At 41.5% G+C, this 24,475-nt stretch overlaps 1 protein-coding gene across 6 annotated transcripts in view; it reads right to left on the bottom strand.

The window, feature by feature from the left end:
* Positions 1-24,475, bottom strand: part of DYM (dymeclin) — a 221,993-nt gene that overhangs the window by 21,437 nt on the left and 176,081 nt on the right. For all 6 annotated transcript variants that reach the window (XM_030004289.2, XM_030004292.1, XM_030004288.2 and 3 more), the window contains 2 exons: positions 20,549-20,731; positions 10,806-10,919 (listed from right to left, as the gene is read on the bottom strand). In XM_030004289.2, the coding sequence (XP_029860149.1) occupies positions 10,806-10,919; positions 20,549-20,731 (297 nt within the window). The remainder of the gene's footprint in view (positions 1-10,805; positions 10,920-20,548; positions 20,732-24,475) is intronic.

Genomic DNA, 24,475 nt, shown 5'->3' on the forward strand with positions numbered 1-24,475 from the left:
AGATGTGTTTCTATTCAATTCTGGTTAAGCTTCTGTAAGTTATATAACCTGCTTTAAGACCTCCCTGTAAACAACAAAGCATTGTTTGTATTTCTAGTAAAGCTTAATTTTCCCTCTTCTACTTTAGACGACATATTTCAAGCGAGAACACACTGAGTTCAGTAGGCAAATCTCACATTAAAAGTAATTCAACTGTCCCAAAATAATTCAACTGTCCCAAAATAATATTTATAAAGACAGTGGCAACCGTGATGCAAAGGAAGAAATACAACAGGCAAAATTATCGAGTTCTCTGCATTGGTAGTACATTCATATAGGGTGAAAGCATGCCAGCGATTTCCAGAAACCTTTAGAAGTTAGAAGGAACCTGGCTTTTTTTCAGCAAAAGCAATAAAAACAAGTACCAAGCACAAAGAGTTAACGCGTTCTTCCTACTTCTGAAAGCAGGAACGAACCCGATTTCGTCAGTGAGGTTTGGCAACGTGCGAAATCCTGTAACCAATTTCATTTCCTGATAAATGAACGGTCCACAGGGGAAAGTCAGCCAGAGGCTTTGGGAACTGTCGAGAGCTCAGACATGACCGAGAGGCTCCTGGAAGGAGCCAGACTGTCTCTTTGCTTATCGCCGCCCAGCCAAACGGCACCATCCGAACGCCGGCGCTGCCAGACTCCATTTCGAGCCGGAGCTGCGGCGCAACGTGATAGCGCTTCATCGACACGCGGGATCCCCTGAAAAAATAAACCAGCTCCAGCACACGTCTTCTGTTAGACTTTAAGCAAGCGGGCTGAAAACACATGGTTGTAGAAAACAGGCGTTGGGATGTGACTTGTAACGGTCTGCGTTGTTTATGTGTTTCAAAGCCAAGTGCTAGGAGTGACTTGGTATTCTGGAGTTCAGAATCTCCCCCCCGCCCTTCCAACAGGAAAAAGCCAAATACAGAAGGATAAATCATTCATTATTGGATAGATTTTGGCATTAGCGAGACTGCAGAGGATGCATTTTCAATAGGAGCGATTGGCTGCGTCGCGTGGAAAGCTGAACGTCACTCTCGGTTTTAAACTATTCTCAGTTTTAAACTATAAATTGATTTTTTGAAAAGTTATCCTCATAAATGTGACTGATAGCCTTACTGAATCTTAACAGTAAATATCAGCTCTAATTGCAAAATGACAAATGGGCCTCAACACAAGCTCAGCTGTGAGTTTCTGTTCTACTCAAATGCCATCTTTTCATACAGTTAACCTGAATGTTTGTTCGCTTTTGTATTATTACAAATTGATTCACAACTCCAACATTTTTACAGGAAATTCAAGTAGCTTGACACAGAGATTTGAACTTTTAAAAGTCTAAAGTTTGAGCTTGTAAAAAAAAATATTGCCAGTCTGATGACCCCTGAAGGGAAGATAAAAGGCAAAAAAAATAGCTCAAATAATAACTTCAGGCCCTTCATTACCAAAATCCTGGGTAACTTTTCAAGTGGCTTGCAGGCTTATAATAGCAACAACGTCTGCAATTGATTAGCTACCCCAGCACAACCAGATGTCACAGTGACAGGGAGAAAGTACTGTTGGTTCTAGAGTTTACTGGGAAGCAGAACATCATTTCACTGAAAAACAAAATCTCTAAAAAGGAAGTTGGGGAAACTGAAGAAATATTATGCTTGTTCTCAACCAAAGTGTCTGAATTCAGTTTTATTGCATCTTCCAGTTCTCTGGAAAGCCTGGGATAAATTCTTTCTTGCTCCCACGGAAAATGCTGCTCACTTGACTCAGTCTGCCCTTTGTCACACCACCACTACTCATTCCTTCGCTGGGATCTTTGATGCATTCTGCTCAAGACTGTGAAAAACACAAGCTAATAATATCAAAAAAGACGGTTCTCTATGTTAACTATCTACCCAGGTTTATAAACAAGGTCCATGCCTTGGAGGAATACCGGAGCAATGACTCCAGACACACCAAGGTCTACGCTTACAGCAAACTCCAGGAGTCCCATCGCCGTTGCTCTTTCCATGACTTTGCTCATGTTATTTAGTGAACATTTTAGACCCCAAATGAGAGAAGCAATGAGAATACCTGAAAGGGACACAAGGAGGATCAGTTCTTCTTTCGGAGCATTTTAATATTAACAATACTGCTGCCTTTGAAAGTATCCTTGATACTTTTTGGGCTACTGCTATGCTTTTACTAAATATTGCGATGACTCCATGCACATCACTGCAGAGCGAGCAAGCAGGAAAACAAGTAGCCTACTTTCTTCTCTCTTCAGGCTGCGGCATTAAAATGGAGGATAATACTGCAGGGCATGATATACCATAGACTGGTTGGCAGAAGCAAAAACCGGCAATGTAATATTAGTCTTCATATACCACTTCTGAGAAAAGCAGTCAAAGCACATTGAAGGGATTTAGCCACCAGTGTCTTACTTCAATTATAACCCGTATAAAAGAAATTACTCGTTCGATAGTTGACATTTTACCATCCATTTCAACATGGGAGCTTGCAAAAGCTGAATGGATTTGGTGTGGGTAACCAAGGCTCACTCCCAGCTTCTTCGAGCTGATTGTTCACCAGTTAACAGGGCTCTACCTCCACCTCTTTGCTCCTTCAGCTGCTTCTCTCAACCCACTTCAGCCAAGTCGGTTGAAGCTCAGAAGCTCACAGACTCATTTTTCCTGCTCTGTTCGCACACAACCTAGGAAGAAACACAAAGATCTCGTGCCCTGAGATCTTTATCAGACTGCTGACCACCGTGGGCATGACTGCCTTGCAAAGGCACGGACAGCTTTGCTCGGTAGCCCTTTGAACTACTGCAGATATAGGCGACGGGGCTGGTCTCCTTACCCCTACAGTGATGCAATGCAAAAAACCAGTCCTATGCTGTCCTTTAAAGCAACAGAGGAGAGGCAAAGCCAGGAGGCATCTTCTCAGTTTTCTGCGCTTAGTGCTCAATGCAACTCCTACAGAGCAGCAGCCAAGGAAACGATGGAGGAAAGGGACAGAGAAAAGGGACACGTAGTCCCTCTTCCCTCATAATTAACACCAGTCAGCATGAGCCACATACTCCCCACCATGGGAGATGCAAAGTCCGAGGCACCTGCCCCGTGTCTTGCTCGCATCGTGCCTGGTAGCATCTCATCAGCGTGAAGATACAGAGCTTGAAAACCTTAAGACTGTTGAAGCCAACAGCAAAAGTCTCCAGTGAGAGCAGGATTTTTCCCATGGATCTCTGAAGCGTTCGGATAGAGCAACGAATGTTTCAGTGACTAGGAAGAAAACAAGGTTGAAGTTCTCCATTTATTCTTGATCTGTGAAGAAAAGCTTTATATAGTGCTCCCTCCAAGTTGAAAGCATGATTATTATTTTCTGTTCAAAGAGATTTTGGCTCCTTTACAGCAAGAAACTGATATTACATGAGAAACTGTTTAAAGATCAGAGATTCAAGAGTTTGCTAATGCATATTTTCCTATGCTGATGCTGCAATGATGTTTATATTACTCTTCAATAGGGAGGTGTCAGAAAAGCATTAATATGTTTTTAACTGTGCGCCAGGCAGACAAGCAAAATAAAATAGCTTTTTTTTCCCCTCTTGTTCTAGTCAACAATGCCAAAAGTTACTGTTTATTTTTCTCCACCCCCATGGAAGAATTTATAACCACTGAAGTAAACTAAAGTTAAAAAGCTGGTTTTAATTCCAAAATTGACTGACAGCTGCTATGTAAAAGCAAACCTAACTTGTTTGGGTTCTCAGGAGCATTCGCATTTGAAAAATGAAGTTTCCTGGAGCCATTTGAGGGGTGGGGTTTTTTATGGTCCCTTCCCCCAGTGCTAAAAAAAATAATTTAAAAAATGTGATACTGTATAATTTTCACATTGAGAAGACAACTGGGGAGAGGTGGAGAGCACATCCCCTTTTCAAAGAGCCTTGACAGTAACATATAAATATGGTATCGGTTACAGCGCTAGCTAACTCTCTTTGGGAGCACCAAAGAGAGGTTGTGAATGCCACGGTACACACCACTGCTGTTAGACCTGGCAATATTCAAACTGATAATATACTCAGCTGTAACTAAGACCTTATGTGCAAAAGGGCTCATCTTATACCACACCAAAGAAAACCAAATCTTGACATGTATGGCATTCAAAATCCATGCAAACACTTACTGGAAAGGTAACTGTACGAAGAGTTCTGGTTGGCTTTTTTACTTAAAAATATTAAGGCAAACTTTAAAAAAATAAATAAATATTCTTTATAAGTGACTCACCAACACTACCAGACTATGCCAACATTTCAGATGTCTTGAGTCCAGCAATATGAAGCTCCATGGCTTTCCATGGCTTGCAAGTTTCAAGACAAACTACATTTCAAAGGATTGCAGTATAATTTATTTCATTTCCCCTAAAGCTTCTAAGTTAACCGATTTCTTCTATCTTATGTGAAGGATGCTTCTGAAAATGAAGTGCTGTTAGTATTCAATCCAACTCATAACTGTATTTGCATTATACACAGCTACAAACAAGTCTCTCTAAAGACTGCTGAAATCCACTTTTAACCATGGAACAAAGGAGTCACCAAATTTCAAAGACTTTGAATCCACAGATGCTAAAGCTAATTTACTTTGGCCCTTGCTTTCTTCAGTGTTAAAAAAAATAACCAGGCATATAAGAAAAATGTTTAAACAAGCATAAGGGTTGCAATTTTGCTTAAAAATATTTGCAAAATTTGTTATCATGCTATATATTCTAACCAGCTACTCAAGTCTACCTCCTGCTAAGGAAGCGTTTCTGTGGATTATCATATTAATGTTCAAAAGTGATGGTGGTATTTATTTCTGAACCACAGCTCCAAAGTTTTGGCTCCCTTCTTGGATTATGGAGCTAAGAGCCTGACTTCTGACTTTCTTTCTGTAAGTTTCTACTATACACAGTCAAGATGCAGTATGTCAGCAAGTATCTAACTTTAAGTACTATAATAGTCACAGTTTTTCCATAATATTTTTCACATACTTTAGATCTTGCCTACACACAAGTTTGCACCATTTAATTAAGTAGATTTAAATGATATAAACTCCTGCTTGGACATACTTCTTATAAAGTGGTGTCATTCAGTTTAGTTTCAACTCATTCTCAACAATTTAAGTAGCTGGGCTTATATTAATAGAAGAGCACCTGCATAAGGGTTTGCCCTGATTCAGACAGACAGACAGGTTTCTAATCCCACTTTAAGATTAGCCCGAGTCAGCTGAGTGCAGACATGTCTTTGACTGCCTGCTCACAGCTTCATGATGATAAGTTATTTTCTGACCACAAAGCCCACCAAAACTTTCAAGATCATTTTTCCTGGAATTTTGATTACCCCAAATCATATTTCTCCTGGGATGGGGAGTATATTCTTCTCTACCCGAGGTCTCTGAGAATCTGACCTCTAAAACGAATGCCTTCAAAAGAAACGTGAATTATTGTTCATCACTTACAGGTCAGCTCATGGAAGCAGGGAAGTTTGACATCTTAATTGACGGTATAAATTGTCAAAAGGAAATACAGAGTCCATAAATACTATTATTCTTAGCATATGTTTGGTGTTTTGGAAAGGCCCAAAAAGCACTTTGTTTAAAAGTTTCTTGCACTTCTTTTACTAATCCGATCTTCTTCAGGTTAAGGGTTAACAGCAGTTGAGGGTCAGCAAAAGGGAAGTCTGCATTATAGATGCCTGCCTAGCGTCAGACCTAAGGATGTATTAGACACAATCGGCTTCCACTGTAATAAGATCTTTGACCCTTCAGCCAGAAAAACATAAATATCACAAAGAATTTGATGAATTTATTTTTTAAGGAAGTTTTCTGTCTCTCTTGCTTACTGCTACGCCCTAGAGCTCTGTAAAGAGGTTGCTGGTCTCCATGACTCCTCTGCCTCTACCTCTTCACAGTGTCATACAGAGTTAATTTGCGCAGTCTTCTACCTAAAACCCATGGTAGTGAGGTACTGTTACAGCAGCAAAACAAATGCAAGAAAGCTGTACATAGCTTAGGAATTACAGATCTGCCCCAGGGTTTAATTTAGATCATTAAAGACCACCGGGCTGGACTCTGAAGCCAGCATCTTGCCGTGGCCAAGTAACAACCACCAAGGACTAAGGACATCAGGACTCTGGGAAAAAAAAACATCATCAGGAGCGCTTGTAATAGAAGATGGAGCAATGGATGGTCTCTTGGGATCAACATCATGTTAGGTAGGATGCATGCATATAAAACGTTACCAATTTCCTTTGCAATCCGGGGCACCGAGTGCTACCCTTGCCCTGCCCCTCCGCATGGTGTGACGGTACAAATGAGCGTTGAACAGACGATGTCTCCTCCCTAGGAGGAGCATCTCCAGAAGCAGGGCAACCATTGCACAGAGAGCTCAGTAGCTAAACCAAGAGACTGTTTAGACTCCCTCAATTTTGGGGACTTCACAGGCACTTTCTTTTATGGCTATACCTTCTTCCCGGAGTTGACGTCCCCCATTGAATTCACCACCGCCTCAGTCAACTACTGTATAATTTTTATGACATTTTTGGTAGCTGAACTTTTGACGTCGGGGCTGCTTCCCCAGGAGTGGGGCGACGTGCCAGGGACACAAAGCTGTTCTGGTCCAGCTACCACCACTCCGATGAAAATTTAGTCTTTTCCCCTGCGCTCTGATGCCTTGGTGATTAGGGGCTTTCTCCAATGAAACAGATGGAAGTTGAAGGAATTGGAAGTACATCCTTAATAGAAGGGGAAACCTACAAGAATTGCTTTTAACACCTAAAGCGAAACTTGTTCTGTCAAGAGACCGAAGGCTTTTACCTCTGCTCCTTTTACATATTCTGTGAAATTTTAATGCCCATCGAACTAGAACACACTTCAACAAATATTAAATTTTGTACCATACCAAAAAGGTGCGAGGTGATGGCATAATGGCATGTCTGCATAGCACATGAAGAACATACGACAGAATGCACACTGATCACAAAATGCTCATTGACACAGGGAGCAAAGGAATAGGAGAAAAATAAAAGCAGCTCAGAGTATGTTCATGAAAATGAAATCTCTGCCTTAAGTGGCTTAGCTAATGGGAACTTTTCTTTTCTAAAGCATTAAATGTGGCCTCCCAGGTGTGATCATTCCATGAACCCAAATGTCAGCTTCCAGTCACTAGCTGGCATTCAAAACAAGTTTTCCCACTTATTGTAAAAGAGCAGTTATCTGCTTGCTAACTCCCCTTGAAATCCTGCGATAACTCGCAGACTCCAGACACAGTCCCACTTCTCTCACGCTCCTAATCCTGAAAGTACAGCTACTTCAGCAAAGGGAAGAAAGGCAGCCTGAGAACTTTAAAAAAATAAAAATAAAGAAAAAATGAGGCCAATTTTCACCTATCACTATGATCTCTAAATTGCCTTTAATAAGCTTCTGCAATAAAACAGGGAGCCTGGGTTGTGGGCTGCTCGTCTGCGAAGGAGACAGCTCTATCTCCACGCCATGGCTTCTGCCTCCATCCTGGGCATATTAACTTCATTTATCTCCTCCCACAGACTGGAGGAGAAATAACCAGCTCTTGATTTCAGCACCTGCCCTTTATCTCTCTGTTTATGCAGAAGTCTTCTAAAAGGCTAATTACTCAGCTTGGACTTTCCCTGCCTTCCACAGTACATGGCTAAAAGCATACACTTAAAATAATGTTAATTATATTGTTTGTCTCCAGTCAGATTGCTCCAGGACTGGAAGGAAAATATGAGTTAGATCTCCCATTTGCCAATAATTATTTGCTAAGAAAATGCAGGCTATCTTTCCTAACACACACACAAATATATATATATATATCTATCTATCTATCTCTATCTATATATGCATTCACTTTGCATCCCATGTTGCTTCCCACACTGAAAAGGAGCAGGAGTACCAGGGTGTGCTACAAAACTGATAAGCTCCATTATGCAGATCAGGATCGTGGCTCTAAGTGCTGTTATTTTTAGTTGACGTTTATTCATGTTTGAACTATGGTCTAAGCAACAGACTCAAGATCTGAATACATGTAACACCTCTTGAATGCTCACTTCCTCGACAAAGGCCAAGATAAGCAACTTGAAAACATTCACTATATTTATCTGTGCATACATCAGGTACTTATACATAAGAAAAAAAACCACCATTGTCTGAGCTGCAGGGAAGCAAGTGAGTAAAAGCGCAGCTTCACTCCTCAGTTTTCCAAATCAAAACATCTTTGTGTTTCACCCGCCTCCCTCAGAGTGCTTCAGCTGAAGATGGTAATTTCTAGGAGGTAGGAGTCATGTCTCCGCAAGGTCTCTTCTACTTTAGAGCACTTCAGTATGCTACGGCAAAAGGCAAGGATGGCTTGAAAATTAATCAGCAATTAACTGCAAAGCCGATCTATAAATTCTGAGGATTAAACTCCACAGCTTTGCACGTTCCAAGTACGTGGAGGTCATGTCAACCCAGATGCAACAGACCCCTAATTCCTCTACGCACCGTCCAAGCTGGCCAGGCACAAGCCAACTCCTATCCAGAAGCCACCTCTCCGAACTGGCTGTGCCCAAACCAGCCTGCGTTAGAAAACTGTCCTTTCGGCAGGCAACATTAGCTGGTCTGTGCAGCTAGACAGCTTCCAGCTCGCAGATGTGAGCTTAGCGACGCGAACAGCCACGAAGCCTATTGTGCAGGCAAGGCGACCGTGGGTAGGGTTGCTCCCACCCATCCAGACATGCCCAGAGAGTGTCATTAAAGACATGTGGATTAAAGCTTTCTCCTTTATTTAGCTGCTGAAATTCCTCAGAGTTGCCAGAGTTGTTGCGTAACTATATCTTTAGTCTGATCTTAATATGATTTTGTCGAGCTCTAGAATAGCTTCCCCTGAAAACCTCAGAGACTGAAGCGGGAAGGCCTGAGGAATTGTGAGGCTCCTAGGAGAGAGGTACAAGGACAGAGAGCGTGAAGGCTCACAAGGTCATTTCTATAAGAGGGAATCGTGTGCCGCTCATTACTGTCTGTGCAAAGAAAGGATGTTATTTGCATTTACAAATTAATGCATGACATTACAGATAACCAAGGTCAGCGTCACCAACTTTTCTCCTTGCAGGAGTAACCTGCTCTGGCCAAACTGCTGCTCAGCAAAAGGATTTTGAAAAAAAAATGACAAAACCCAGTAAGTATAAGCGGGCAGCGTAGAAGAACTATGTGCTAAACTGTCTGTGTTCACTTGGTAATCCTGCCCCCAAACTCAAGTCCTTCAGAGGAAAGGTAAGTGCTTTAAGTCACACTATAAGCATCCTTAAAATTGGCAGTACTAGACTGCTGGGTGAGGACTTACAGAGCCTAGCACTTGTCAAAAAATTTTGATCTGTTGATTTAAGAGGCAATATAAACATGTCATTTTGAACGCCTTATATAATTAATATACAAAACGTAAACTTGATGGGATTTCACTCCAGAAACTTCTTGAAATTGTGGCCCAACATGTAAGTCATGTGGCACAATAAGTAACTGATAAAACCTTCATTTTTTTGTAAGCAGAAAATTTATTTAGCGATGGCTCTATGTCAAGAAGGAATCACTGTAGCCTCTTGACGCAAGAGCTTTTAAATATCTGCCTGTAAGTATATGCTGTCATAGAAAAAGCAAAAGGTCCAGTGTTTCTCTGTATTCACAGCGTAGCAAGGACACAACCTGAAGGGCTGGATTTGGATCCAACAACTCCTCTGCTGTTACTTAGGCTATTCCTGTACTGCGGCTCAGGACTCAGGCTCTAGACCAATCTCTCCCGAAGTAATTCAGTCTGAGTGACTAAATACGTGCCACCTCAGGGACACAGGGAACTGCAGGAAAGACATTAGTATATGCAGCCAGCTAGACAATTCCCACTGAGTGTTTTAAAATTATCAGGGTATAAATAAATTACCAGCCGCCACCAATGGCCATGTGTACTCAGTGTGCCTTATCAGATGATATTTTCCTAAAGTTACCACAAAAGAAATGGGTCTTGAGAAGACGCTCTCGCTCTTTTATCATACAGTAGTAACAAAAATGGTTCTGCAGAAAGCAGACAGTGTTTAAAATACACTTGGCAAAATGGAGAAGCAGAATTTGTCCTGTGCTGAAAAACCACACGTAACTCAAATTACTTACTTACCTACTTACACAGATTTCATTATAGCAGTATTTAAACATCACACAGCCATTAATGGATTTTAGCCTCACAAAACCTGTCAAGTTGGTAAATCCCTCACAAGATTTGAGAGACTCTCAGAAGGGAACGGAGGGGTCTGCTCAGGATTACACAGAAAGCTCGTGATCACGTTGACCAGGCTTACAGGTCCTGAACTGATTTTCACTAGGGTGGTTAATTCTGAACTAAAGCCCCAGAAACATAGCTTTGTAGCATTTTACGTAGACCCAGATGGAGGTGCAGAACACCAGAGAAAGAAGAATAAGTTAACAAAAGAAAAGAATGATCGAAGTTTGGTTACAGCTTAACTAAACAACAGATGGAGAAGTGGGACTGCATCTGGTGAAGAAAACCTTAGCCTCAGCAAATTTTAATTCCTCCACACGCTTCAATCTAATAACTAATCAAGAAAACTCACCCAAACTTTTAGCACAAATTAGGAATTTAAATTAAAATGTACAAATATGGCAATCCACAATGTAATCCCTTATCAGCCGCTATTGATAGGAGAAATGATGTTTTGACCTTACAGATATAAAGGGGATGTATGTAATTGATTGGAACAGTACACTTTAATTGAGGAGGTCTTGAGCACTTACTCTTAGCCTGTCTTTGGGCAACGCAACAGCTCCTTGCTTGATGATTTCCAGAACTCGCTCCACTGACAGCTCAGCTCCAGCTTGCTCTAATCGGGAGCTGAAAAAGCTGATCACCTGGAATGAAAAATCAGAGCACATAAATAAATAGAAAAGGAGAGATCTTTGTATCAATTTACACACAAAGTTGTCATCTTCTTTCCCTGGATCAATGTATCTGTACTTCTTAAAGAATAATCATGTTATCGCTTGTGTCACAGCCAGGGAGACTTTGTTAATGTCAAATTAGCACAATTATCAGTATCCTCCTGCAGCCATTTTTAACAGATAGATGATTTTAAAATTTAACAGATACAGCTTAATAAATTTACATTTTCAAGTCCTGTGTACTGACATATGCTTATATTTCTATCTCTCAGTACTTCTGCACATCAGGATTTTTGAGGCCTTCCAGTCTACTCGTTATAGTTTGGGCTAGAAATCTACTTTCATTTTCAAGCATTAAAGTAAAATCCTTATAGTTTCGAAAACTCCTGGACACAAGGCTTTAAGATAACTATTAAATATCTCACTACAACCACAAGAGTCTACATGACTTCCTGGGGCTTTTGTAGCATTCAAAGCCACAGCAATTGGAGGGGAGCAAAAAAAAAAAATACAATCCCCAGAAAGCTCCTCTTCTCCCCAAATTAACCACCTGAAGTGCCCCACGTACCTTCCCCATCACAGATTCCAGGCCCAAGGACCTGCACATTCCCACTCAATGCTCTCATCCCTCCATGCATCTCCCTGGTGAGGCCAAGCTGATTTTCACCATATTTCCCTCCCCACCCCCTTTTCTGTGACCCAGCTGGTCCTTGTTAGCTACAACACAGTTAGGTCAGGCTTTAACTTTCATCCCTCTCCAAGCTCAGTAGGTCACACCAGAAGCAGACATCCCACCGGCAGTTCTCCATGTGGGACATCAGAAAACCTCCATTTCTATAGCTCCTTTCATCCCAAAAGAGCACACTTTGCAAACCCCATCCCTTATCCCAGAGGAACTCATCAGTCACGCAGAGGATCCGAAACTCAAAACAACGCAAAAAGGGTACAGGGCAAAATTTCAACACCTACTTAGAGTCCTTTGAAAGTACCAGAAGATGGTCAGAGCCACGTGGTAGAGCCCACGCACGCGTGAACACCGAGCTACCCCTTGGCTGGAGCCGTGCACAGCTTTCGCTCGCTGCACGTGCTGCTGGTAGGTTCCCCAACATCTCGTAGGCTTTGGACACGCTCTCCTCTGAAAAGTACTAATGTCCACTTGTATCGGAGTCACAGCCTCCAGCACATCGAGTAATCTTTGTTAAGTCTCCCGAGTAGAAGGGGGGAAAAGTGTATTATACTACAAAATCTCTGCTGAGCTCTCTTTGTTCTGTAGTGAGACACAGCTGGAGCCAGAAACCATTACCCTAATTATGCCTCCCAGCTCAGCTGCTGTTAATAAAACAAAGACAGCTGATGGCTTGATTACTGTGAGATTCAAATTTGTTGTTCCTCTCTTGTGATCCCCGAAACCCTAGCCCTTGTTTCGAGCAGGTAGGTTTGCTGGATTGCAGAGTAGTTTTTTCTAGAAACGGAAGCGCCAAGTAAGTGAGATAGACACAGATGACACTTGCTGGAAGCAGCTTTTTGGGGTTGTGGGGTTTTGGTGGGGCTTTTTTTGTTGTTCTGTTTTAAACAACAGAAGTATGGAAATCAGTCAAGAGAAAATTCAGGTTTAACCTTCTGCACTGTCCTTACGATTATCTCCACAGTTGAATAGAAGGGAGAATTTCACTGCCTCTGGCCGATGCTGCAGGTAGGTTTTACATTCTTACAGATAAGGACCCAGTGTAGCACTGTGATCTCTGATCCTTGAAAAAAACAGGAGTAGGAAGATGTGCTGAGTTCATAAGCAAAGGAGCTGGAGGGAGGAACCAGAAATTACAGAGGAAAATTGCAAGAAACAGCTTGCGCAAAGAGCGTGAGGACCTTGGAGTAAGGCTGACATGGTTTTGGCATAGGGTCTGGGACAAATTGCTGGTAGAGGATACACAGCTCATAGAGGAATGAGAAAGTTGCCCACAAACTTCGAAAGAAAAAAACATCTTCCTGCATTTCAACACTCCTCTGATGTCAGTAATCACTGGTGAAACCTATCCTCGCCCAGGGCAGGCTCATGCAGAGAATCCATCCCACTAGTGCTGCCTTGTTAGCTCAAGTTCTGCTAAACCACAACAAAAGCAAAATTTAATATTCGGCTTTTAATCAAAAGGATAAAATAGTATCATAATACATATGCATAAAAAACTGAATGAAACTCACAGATACAACCTGAATTCTGGTGATTCCTATTTTGGAAAGTCAAAGCCTCCAATCTTAACATGTTTTCAAAAAAGACTTTTATGTTTTTGTGGTAAAGGTACTAACCTTGGTTGAGTTACATTTCACAAAGAACAAAAGCAAGATAAGCTTCCAATATTTTCAGGCTACGTCAGCATTTCACAGAACTTCGAATGGCTATTTTTGTTATGCAGTTGACGACTGAAATTCAAAATATCTACTTCAATAATACTTATCTCTAAGCGTTATTTGCCTTACTGCTGCAGACAACAAGGAATTGGAGTAATTCTCTTTCTAACCCTGATAGCACAGTACCCCAAGGAGATACTCAGGTACCCAATGAGTACCCCAAATGAAATAAGAGAAAATGGTGGGGGGGAAGGAGGAAAAAAAAAAAAAAAGATGAGTTATACAGAGATCCTAAAAGAGGCATTTGCTTACTCCCATTAGATCAGTAATAAAACCAAAAAGCATTACATCCTTACTGCCCAAGCTCCCATCTCTCCTGTAGCAGAAGGTCTAACGCTTTACCTAGTAATCTGCCCAAATATAAAAATACAAAAGCTTAACGTAATATTAAGGAAGAGTAGTCTTTTCCTTTGAAAGAGCTTTAATTATCTTCCACACAGAAGTAACAGACCTGCGTTTAAAATAATCATGAAAATTAACAGATTTCAACTCCTTGTCCACTTAAAAAGAAAAATGAACCAGAGAAAGCAAACTGGGTGGATAGTATTAAATGAGTTTCAAGTTTTAGCACATGCTTTAAAACCCAGTGCTGAACATATTACTGTAATGTATAGAAAAAAACAGATCTCAGGGCAAACGAACTAGGCTGAGAGATGGTGTCCATTTTTTGATATTCTGAAAATTATTGTCCTCATTAATTATTGGGGCAACTGGTCTAAGAAAACAGAAAATAACTGCAAAGACTGCTTACGAAGAAGAATAACAAGAAACTTAATGAGTCGCCATGCATTACTTGTATCCAAGTCATGCTGTGCGCTGAAAGGCCCTCTCCATGCAAGGAACATAACCCGTTTTAAAAAGCTCTCTCTCCAATCTGGCTTCCATATTAACAGAGATTAAAAGGCACGTCTAATCCTGGATTAGACAACCCCTCATCAGGAATATCTTATCAGCGTCCAGATAAAACGGTGTATCTACAGCGCCTTGCCCTGTGCAGAGAGCCTAATTCTGGTTGTGCAAGCTACCCAACCATGTGGCGTGATGGGCAAGCAGCGACATGGCTTGGTCACCATCAGCTCAGGGATTTCCAGGCTTTGTATTAATATACCATTAATATAATCAAGATCTCTAAACAAAAACTGTTTTCTATAGTGATTTCCAAAATTGGTTGTCATAAAGCTTTTCCATTTAAGAGGTCAATTTTCCCCGAGAGACTCATCTTTAGTCCTTTTGTTTTCTAAACAACAAATTTACAAAGTATTTCCAGAGATAAAAAGTGCTACAAGAAAGCTACAATGATTTAAAAGAGACATTGTAGTTTTGGAGCTTTTTTTTTAAGATTATGAGGAAATAACCACAATGTCTTATTTCACCCATCTATTGTTTCCATAGGGCTGAAAGGCTGAAGTAAAGAAATATTTCTATTTACTATAGCATGCACCAAGCAGCAGAGCTATCAAGGACAAGATGTTTTCTTCACTTGGATTCTTTCATGGATGCTGAAGTGGTGTGATGCCCCAGCCCATTCCCAGGCAGTGCTGCTGCCTAACTAACACTACAGCTCCTCGCTTTCTCCTCCAGCTAAAAATAACAGTACGATTTGCTGCTGCCTCCTCTGCCCGCAACTGTCAAGGTTAACTCTGCAAAAGAGAAAAAAAGTAACTTGGCACCAAATGAAAAAGTTCTGATTCCTTTTTTGTCTTTTTTTTTTTTCCTTTGGAAGGCGATGAAAAAAGAAAGACGTGCATTTTGACACTGGCTATTTTACATTTCCAGCCGTGTTCACCCCTGGGAGAGTAACATGCTGTATTGATGGCACGCTGAAAGGAGAAGAAAAGGAGAAAACAAACCTCTTGTGGTAAAGTACCATAGGATTAGCGTTTCAGCTAGGTAGCTTCCTTAGGAAGACATAAATCACAGCTATGTTCAGTAGCCGATAGTCATACCTTCTGTCCTGGAGAAAAGTGAGGCAAAGCCAACACTCACTGATTTAAGAAGGGACGAAACGGCTTTCAGGTGATTCAATAGCAGGAGAAACACAAAAGGTTTATCAGCAAACTTGAAGTACTGAAGTTTTTCAGATTCACCTTGAAACTAGAAGCATGTTAAGAGACACACGAACTTTTCAAGGTACTCTGCTCTTCTCATCTCCCCACTCCTAGCAAAGAGAGTGGGTAGGAGTGGGGAGAAAAAAAAGAAAGAAGAAAAAAAAAAAAATCACTTAAAGTATTTAGCCAGGCTCTAGTAATCAGCAGGATCAAGGTTCTTCTACGGGCATTTTAAGGAAAACCACGAAAGATCAGTTCTCATGTTCACTGCAAGTCCTGCAGGTCTTGAAATAGGAGTTGCTATGCCAGAGCCAAGTCAACTCAACTGATTTTAAAATATCTAGCAGGGAAATGTCTTTGGAGAATTAAATTCCTAGTAGGAAATTGCATCAATTCAATCCTTTGCATCACTAAACCATTGCTCCCGACCTCCTGATTTCTATCAGACTATTTTGCAAACAAAATTCTAGCAGCTCCTAGTTAAGCCTGTTCAACCACATGATATCTATCACTAGCTCATAGGAAATATGAAAGTAATAAAAGCCAATGCGTTCTCATGATGGCCATGAACCAAACTCATCTTTAGGAATTACTAGCAAAGAGTATCTACCAAATTCCTGACACATCTGAGGTTGCTGACCAAATTATAGACCACCTCTGAAACGGAGCATATAGATAGTTCACAGCTGAAACATTTCTGCAGGAGGCCAGAACGGGAACCATAGCATTCCTCTTTGTTCACCATCCAGAGGAAGACTATCCCATTTAGCTAAACAAGATGCACAATATCCTATTAAGATGACTTTCTAAAATGAAAAGTAAATTAATAGGAAACAGAAGGTATTTGCATTTCAGTTTCTTCCGTACAGCATTAACTGTTCCCATATGTTCCCAATCAGCTGGCAATGGTGATTTTTAGCTTATTTATAAAAACCCAGAGACAAATAAGTAGTTTTCAATAAAAAAGCGTTGTATACACTGATGACCCTTGAACACTCACTAATTTTTGCCTCAACGGTGAAGCACACAGAGGTCACATGTCATCTCTAGCGTAAACTGAACGGTCCAAATCCTGAGGCAAAGTCCATAATTACTGTGACCAAGTCTGTATCGCAGTTAACCTGGGCAATTGCCGCTCTGGTCTGAGCAGCTGGTGGAGCTACAGAGCCATCCCCATATTCACGTGTGCCTACAGACACGTTCTGCTCTGTCCTCTGCCCCAGCGTCACCCTGTCAAACGCCTGCTATCCAGAGGTCTCCAATGCTGAAGTCCCTGGAAACCTACCACAGTGCTTCGTTATTATTAACATTAGAAAGTCTTTCCTTATGACCTGTGAATCCACAAATATGTGAAAAAGATTATTCCCTTTCCCTTCACAGCAGCGTTTTATTTGAAAATTATCATGTCACCTTAAGCCTTCCTTTGGCTAATCAGCACCCGTTCTGTTCGTCCTTAGAGGTCCTGTTTTCTACAGCTCTTCTTTCTCCCTAGAATTTATTCCGTGGTGCCAGCTGAACATGAGCCAGCAGTGTGCCCAGGTGGCCAAGGCGGCCAACGGCATCCTGGCTGGTGTCAGAAATGGTGTGGCCAGCAGGAGCAGGGCAGTGATCGTCCCCCTGTACTCGGTGCTGGTGAGGCTGCACCTCCAATAATGCGTTCAGTTTTGGGCCCCTCACTACAAGACAGACCTTGAGGTGCTGGAGCGTGTCCAGAGAAGGGCAACGAAGCTGGTGAAGGGTCTGGAGCACAAGTCTTATGAGGAGCAGCTGAGGGAACTGGGGTTGTTTAGTCTGGAGAAAAGGAGGCTGAGGGGAGACCTGATCGCTCTCTGCAACTACCTGAAGGGAGGTTGGGGTCGGTCTCTGCTCCCAAATAACAAGCAATAGGACAATAGTAAACGGCCTCAAGTTGTGCCAGGGGAGGTTTAGATGGGATATTGGGAAACATTTCTTCACTGAAAGGGTTGCCAAGCATTGGACCAGGCTGCCCAGGGAAGTGGAGGAGTCCCCGTCCCTGGCGGTATTTAAAAGACGTGTAGACGTGGTGCTCAGGGACATGGTTTAGTGGTGGATGTGGCAGTGTTGGGTTAACGGTTGACTTGATGGTCTTAAAGGTCCTTTCCAACCTAAATGACTCTATGTTTCTATGAGTAATCCAGCTAAGATGTTGCTAGCACGAGTAGGCTTAGAGAACATCTCTGGGCTATTCTCCCTTTGCATACCCACACAGGACTGCAGCAGATGCCTCTTTTTACTTGCACCATCAACTACTCATTTCTACCTTCTCAGTGCATTTTCCAACTAATTTTGCATCCAACTTTTAGCATTTTCACTTCTTCCGTGCTTCCTTATTTGGTTTATGAGAACATTATGTGCAACAGAGTAAAAACAGTAAGTATTAAAGTCAAGATATGTCATATCCATTTTATACATACTTGACAAGGCAACCTGGCAACTGTTCTGGTGTCCAAAACTCATTACAGATTGCACATATTCTGTATTTTTGGTCAGATTTCTTCAATATAGAACATTACCATGCTGTCTGTTAGTATTTCTATATGAAATACCAATCTGGACTACAGATTAGGATCAGAGAATCTTACACCCAATGTAAGGAGGATTTTGCTGAAGCACAGAGGGATGTCAGGAGTGACCCAGAGCATAACACGCACCTTCTGCTCATGTGGACTTCTAGTGGCATCTAATGATGGAAATTACACTCATGCTTCCACTGTAGTGTGGGTGGACATAATCCAAACGTACTTTGCTGTGTAATGACCTCAAAAAGTACCAATGGAGGGAGTCAGGATGTAGCACAGCCCCTGCGGATGTGCTTTGGGGGCTTCAGAAAGCTAACTGCTCTTCCCCACCCTTCCATTACCAAAAGCTGCAACATTTACCATTTACACCTACAATTTACATGCTTTGGGCCACCAAATTACATTGAGCACAGCAGCCTGAAACCCAACATAGCTCCCCGATACATGGGAAGTTGGTGGATTCATCCTCCTCTGAATAACCAGCCTTGGCCACATGAAAAGCGTGGGCAGCTCACTATTCTGTCTCCGAGAGCAGGCTGGGATGGATGCTTAAATAAGAATATAAGAATAGGTCAAGAATAGGGAGATCCTTCCCCATTAATATATCCTCCCAGCTTCCAGCAACATACAGCTTAGGAATTTACTGAGTCAAATCTTTAAAGATTTTTTCCCCCCATGATTTTCTGACACCTTTTTGAGCACATCTACACTTCAGACATTCACAATGTCCCATGCGGCTGTGAGGATGGAGCTCCCACCTCCATTGCTGCAGAGAAAAGCCTGAGCAAAGTTTGGGAGCCAGAAACTCATTTTGGTTCTTCTCAGATACTGCCCAACATGGTCCCAGACAAGCTCCCCCGACGTGTATAGTAAAACTAACATGATTTTCCACTTTTTCAAGGGATAGCAAGACCAGTTAAAACATTTTGGCTGGTCAGAACAAGAACCAGAACAAAGGCTGGTTCTGTCTGGGATGGTAGCGCTGCTGCTGATACCGTGTATTAGCTGGAGGATGTGACAGGGTAGAAGAGGAGTCAGCTGAATCTAATCTTTTATTCAGATCTGCAAGCCTGACAGCTCTCACCACTTGCCAGCTGGTGACAGGTACATTTAGAAAGAAAAAAATAAATCTTTTTTTGACATCCTCGCTTCTCTAACAAAGGAGCTATTTAAAAATTCAGCATGCTCCCTTGGAAAGCTTTAAATAGTTACTGAATGTAACTGGCATTATGCTGTAACCCAATATTAAATAGTTTTGGGGAGGAATTGTTTAAATTGTTGAGGAAAACCTACATTTAAGTGTTACAAAGGAAAGGATGTGCTGCTATCTGTGGGAGGCACAGGGCTGTCATGTAGAAGGATCTGGCCACCGCTAGTTTCCCTGGATCTGGACAAGTAACCAGAAAAGGTCCCTATCTCAGTTGGGAATGAAGAACATGGTTATCTTCACTGCACCATATCCTCTCTTTACACAACTTGAAGACATCTTGTCCTAATCATCCAGGCAGTATCAGGCTGGATGTAGTCTGCAGCTGCCAAAAGTTGGGAGAGTTTTGAGCTCTGAATCCTCTGCTCTCCAAGCTCTTGCATGACCAGAAAATATGAAGTGAGAACAGAAGAGGAAGGGATAGGCACAGAGCAGCATTTCAGTTTGGCATTTAAAATTACTTTCCTTTATGGATCATCAGAAATCTGTCAATCTCCTGTAATATTTTAAAATAAAAGCAGATCAAGCCAGAACCTCAGCAGATTTTTATTCACACTGAATAAATGTGCTATTCACTGCAGCAAGAAATTTAGCGTCCTGTTCAGCCTCCCCTTCCAGTATTCAGCATCCAGTGGTCATAGCGTGACTTCAAGCATTGCTCAGCTCTGCAAATACTGACTAGACAACAGAGAAATATTTCTTGCACTTAAAATCTGTTATTTTCTAGCAGGAATCATTACTCGGGTTCTCAGTATGAACCTGAAAGCCACTATCAGATGCAGCAGCGATTAATTAACAACAGTTTTCCAAAGTCATATTCCATGGAAAGCCACACTGGTAACAGGTTCTGATCCACAGCTATTCCCTTTTGTTTTCTTCTAAAATGTTTACTTAACCAAAAAGATTGCTGTGGAGAGACACTTTGCAGGTGAAAGCAACACACATTCAGACACAACCCAGGGAATAAGGCAGCTGAATGCCTGCTCTTAGCTACTTTAAAAAAATTCCCTGTCATCATTAATAGGCTGGTGATGGGAGTAAGAGAAAAGAAAAAGACTGGTTGATGATGAAAATCTGCTTTTTCTCCCCTGAAAGACTGACTTCTAACAAGGGGCAGTTAAGAGAAGCTGATGCAGTCCTTCCTTAGGGGAGTGAAAGATGTGCCACAGGTTGGGAATTCCTTACCAGATGCATCCCAAATCCCCCCCGGCTCTGACGAGTTAAAGAGGTTGCCCAGAATAAGTCACAGTGGAGGCCCAGAAAATAAGGGAGAGAAATTCAACATTTTAATACTTTCTGAAAGAAACTGATAGAGATGATGAATATTTTCTACCTCTCAAAAGGATAAAAAGATCAAATAACAACATGTAAGCATCCTTTAAATAATGTATCACTCACCAGATCTATATTTTGCATTATGTCCTGGAAGGAAGGGTGAGTTCGAAACTGCTCAAACAGATCCCGCTTGTAAAGCAGCGCATACACCAAGTTTGGGTTGTGATGAAGAGAATTTGTCAGGCAGGAGTTGATGATCTCCAACATCATTCGGATTACCTCCTCGATCACATTCAGGTCTTGTGCCTTTAAGAAAGGAATAAAAGGTTAGTGTGCCCTTTTCCGTTGTAAAATATATTAGGTAATAAAGACAGAGCACAGGTAATTATTACTAATGGAGCTATTAGCTGGTTAACGTCTCAATGGTGAGCAAATCTGGCATGCCTGTATCTGGAAAGAGATCTGTTTTCTCCTGTAATAACCAAAATTTTAACCGAAATGCATTGCACTCTAGTATTCAACCTCATAGCTTGATTCTCTCAACAGGAGCCATCTTCTCATGCCAAAAAGCATTAACATATTGTAATCAGCCAAATTCACTAAGGGTTAAGTGAACTTAGGTCTTTTCAACCCTTCCTATGCTAAGTAAAAGCACTTCAGCATACATTTAATTTCATATATTTTCTGTTGAGCCCCTGCTTGGGGAGGAGGGATAGGGAGAAAAAGAAAGAAAAAAAAATCAGACAAAAAGTGGCTGGTGAAAGAGAAAAGCAAAGACAGGAGAAGGAAAACTGACTGGGATCAAAACCCATTCCACCTTGAACATTTGCCACCGTTCTCCAGACTTTGTCCCTTGCCTTTTTTTTTTTTTTCATATTTTTTTGGCAACGAAGGATACTTGTAATAAATGAAAAAAGAAATCTCCTTTTGTAGTGCACTAAGCCTTAATGCTCAAGATAAACTTGTAGAGCTTTTCACCTTGCCTTTGACAAACCATTCCTGATGATTTTGAAACTCAAACTTTCTAAGCTAGCATGCGAACCCCTGCTAGCCTTCTGGATTTCTCTCCTCGGGCTGCACATCAGGATATGCCCGATATGATTGTTGAGACCGGAGAGCTGTCTGTCCTCCCTTGGGGTAGGGTAAAAAAGGCAAATCTACTTTGTTCGTATCGTTAGGTCTCTCCACCACATCAAACGTTGGACTGTGAGACTTTACAGGTCTGGCAAGAACGTGAATCATACCAAACCGGCTTGAGTTTTTCAGTTTAGTATGAACACTGAAACCACTGGCATTTCCTTTTGCCAACTGCCTACAAAGCAGTCGTTTTCCGAGTTATCATAAGGCACTTAAATACTTCGTAACGAGGCTGTATTCGCAACAGCATTTTGTTGGACTTTCAGTCAATCCGTACATAGCTGAGTTATTTTCTACTATAAGGTAGCGTTGTAGGAATCGTCACTTGTCAGATATATGCTCTTACCAAAGCAGAACAGAATACGGGAATTTGTCTTTACCCTAGTTAGACTCATATAAAGAGCAAAATTCTTTGCTACCGCTTTGCTCTGACTACTTTCAGTGGGAAGCAAAGATACGTTTCTTCCTGCAAGCGTCGATATGGCCCTGCAGAAGGCAGCATCATTCCTCTAACCTGCTCCTTCATCTCTTCCGTGGTGCTGAGGACCGTGGAGAAGGGAGTGCCCATCCTCACACTGCTGCTGAAACACAGCAGCACCCCTCTAATTCGGTTATCCCCACCGCTTGTCTTCTGCATGTACAAAGGAGATTTAAGGGATGAAAGCCTTTTGAAATTCTTGTTTGAAGAACAATATTTGGTGCAAACACTACAATGAAATTTTCTTCTTTATCAATGATGCCTGACTGACGGTGGAGGTTACAGATTTTTTTTCTGAATGTGAGGCTCTCCTCCTCTTTTTTTTTTTAATAGCTTTGTCTCAGCCACCTGAATAACCGTTGTAGCGTAGCTCACAATGTTGGCAGAAACCCTTACAAAGCTGAGCACCGCAGCTACTTAGTCTGTCAATGGGATCGCATTCTTCTGTGACAGAAACAATCCTTGCATTCAAAACACAGGTGGCTCCTCCGTCTGTATTTCCTATAAAATAGCATCCCAGTTAGATGCTATGAAATGTGTGTAATGCAAAATACTAGACAAAACCTGAAATAATTGCTTCAGCTGGAATCTGAAGAAAAAGCCAGACCTGGCTAACTCATCTGTGGAGTGGTACGTGCCTATCAACTTGGATTTAATTCAGAATATGGTATATTATGGTGGCTTTTAAAAAGCCCTGAGCATCGGCATAATTCTGTCCCCAGTGCAGCAGGATGACCTGGTGACTGAGACACTATCCTAAAATACAGAATGCATTGCTTTTGCAGAAACATTATGATTCAGGATCAAGCGAGTTCTATCCAGTTACCAGAAAGGTAACAAGTCACACAATTGCTTTTCGAAAACTAAATGCTTTTTAATGAAATATGTTCACCTTAAAACCTGGGCATACAGCTAGTTTAAACAGAAAGCATTGCTAACCATCTCCAAACATGTTATTTCAAGAAAAGGCAGACTCTGCTATTGGTCAGCTTCAAACAATTAGAAGTTACCAGAGGTTATTGCTCAATAATCATATTTAAAGTTTTTAGAAGCTGATGGACAGAACCAGCCATCTGTTTTTCAGCTACAGTGTTCCAGGTGAAGAATCTGGGACCCAAATGAAGAAAACCAGGAGCTGCAGTGAAGATTTTTACCCATAACCGACTACACCAAAAAAATCATTTATAAGAGGAACGAGCTCCATAAAAGACAGAGAAGTGGGACTGAATCCTAGTATTGCATATATGTTATCTGGAGAGCTGTACGCTCCTATAATTAGCAATTAAAGCATTTGTAAAGGCTTAAAAGTTTTCAAAACAGGAAAAAACAAGCAGAAAGCCAAGGACAGCATTTGGATGAGACAATGGAGAAATGCTGTAAGAGCTGATAAAATGCTGTGTGCTTTTGTTGCTCTGTATCACCGGTATCAAGCTTCAGCCCCTCTGCATCTAGACATGGCGTCATGACAGATATAAATAAGGTTACAAAAACATTTTGCAGTTGAAGAGAAGTTTATCACCCTGCGTATTAACTTTCAGACCAGCTGAACACAGCTGAAATGCTGAACGTGTATGGCCAAGACAAGGACTACCACATCATCTGCAGCAACCTTGTAAGACTATCTTTTAAACTGAATTAGCTGTTATATGAAAAGAAAAGACAGATATTGATTTTGGGGGGACAGGTAGACAAGTTTCAATCTATTGAACAGTACATTTAAACGAGAGAGGAGTTAGAAGTAATGGCATTTTCCTATTGCTTACAATTGGCAAATTCAATGTGGCATTCACATTCAAAATTATTACAGTATTCCTTTAAAAAACAGGGCTCAGCTGCCTCTGTTGATACTGATGAGTACCAGTCCTCCCCCGCCTTTTTTTTTTGTTTATGCCCATAGAAATAATTATACCCGTCATTAAAAGAAATGCGGAAGCTAAAGCTTGGTACCAACTTCCCTAGACTGAAATCGTGCCTACAAAAGGGATGGGAATGTAGGCACAACACTAACATTACTGTGGGCAATCCTAGGTAACCACCTCCTGGTTCCTTCTCAGGATAGGAATTAAATGTGGTAGTTTTTTGCAAAGATTTTCATTTTTAACGCAAAAAGCCAGATGCTTGGTCATGTTCTAGTTGCACAAGGAACAAACCAGCAGCGACAGCTACAGGAGATCCAGGTACAGTCTGGGTAGGCTGGGTCTCTTTTGTTAAAAGAAAAAGGAACAAACAAGTGATAATGCCAGAGAAAAGAGAATGGAAACAAGCTGAGACGATGCAGAGGAAAACAGGACGAGCACGAGAATGAGAACATTATCTGGAGAAAAATAATTTGAGTTTGATAAACACTAACAAGGAACACACAAATGTGCAAAGCCAAGGCAAACTACGGGCAGAGCTGGATGTTCTCATCTCTGACCATCCTGCAATACTGTTGC

This window comes from Aquila chrysaetos, chromosome Z (genome assembly GCF_900496995.4).
Source record: "Aquila chrysaetos chrysaetos chromosome Z, bAquChr1.4, whole genome shotgun sequence".
Taxonomy (NCBI): Eukaryota; Metazoa; Chordata; class Aves; order Accipitriformes; family Accipitridae; genus Aquila; species Aquila chrysaetos.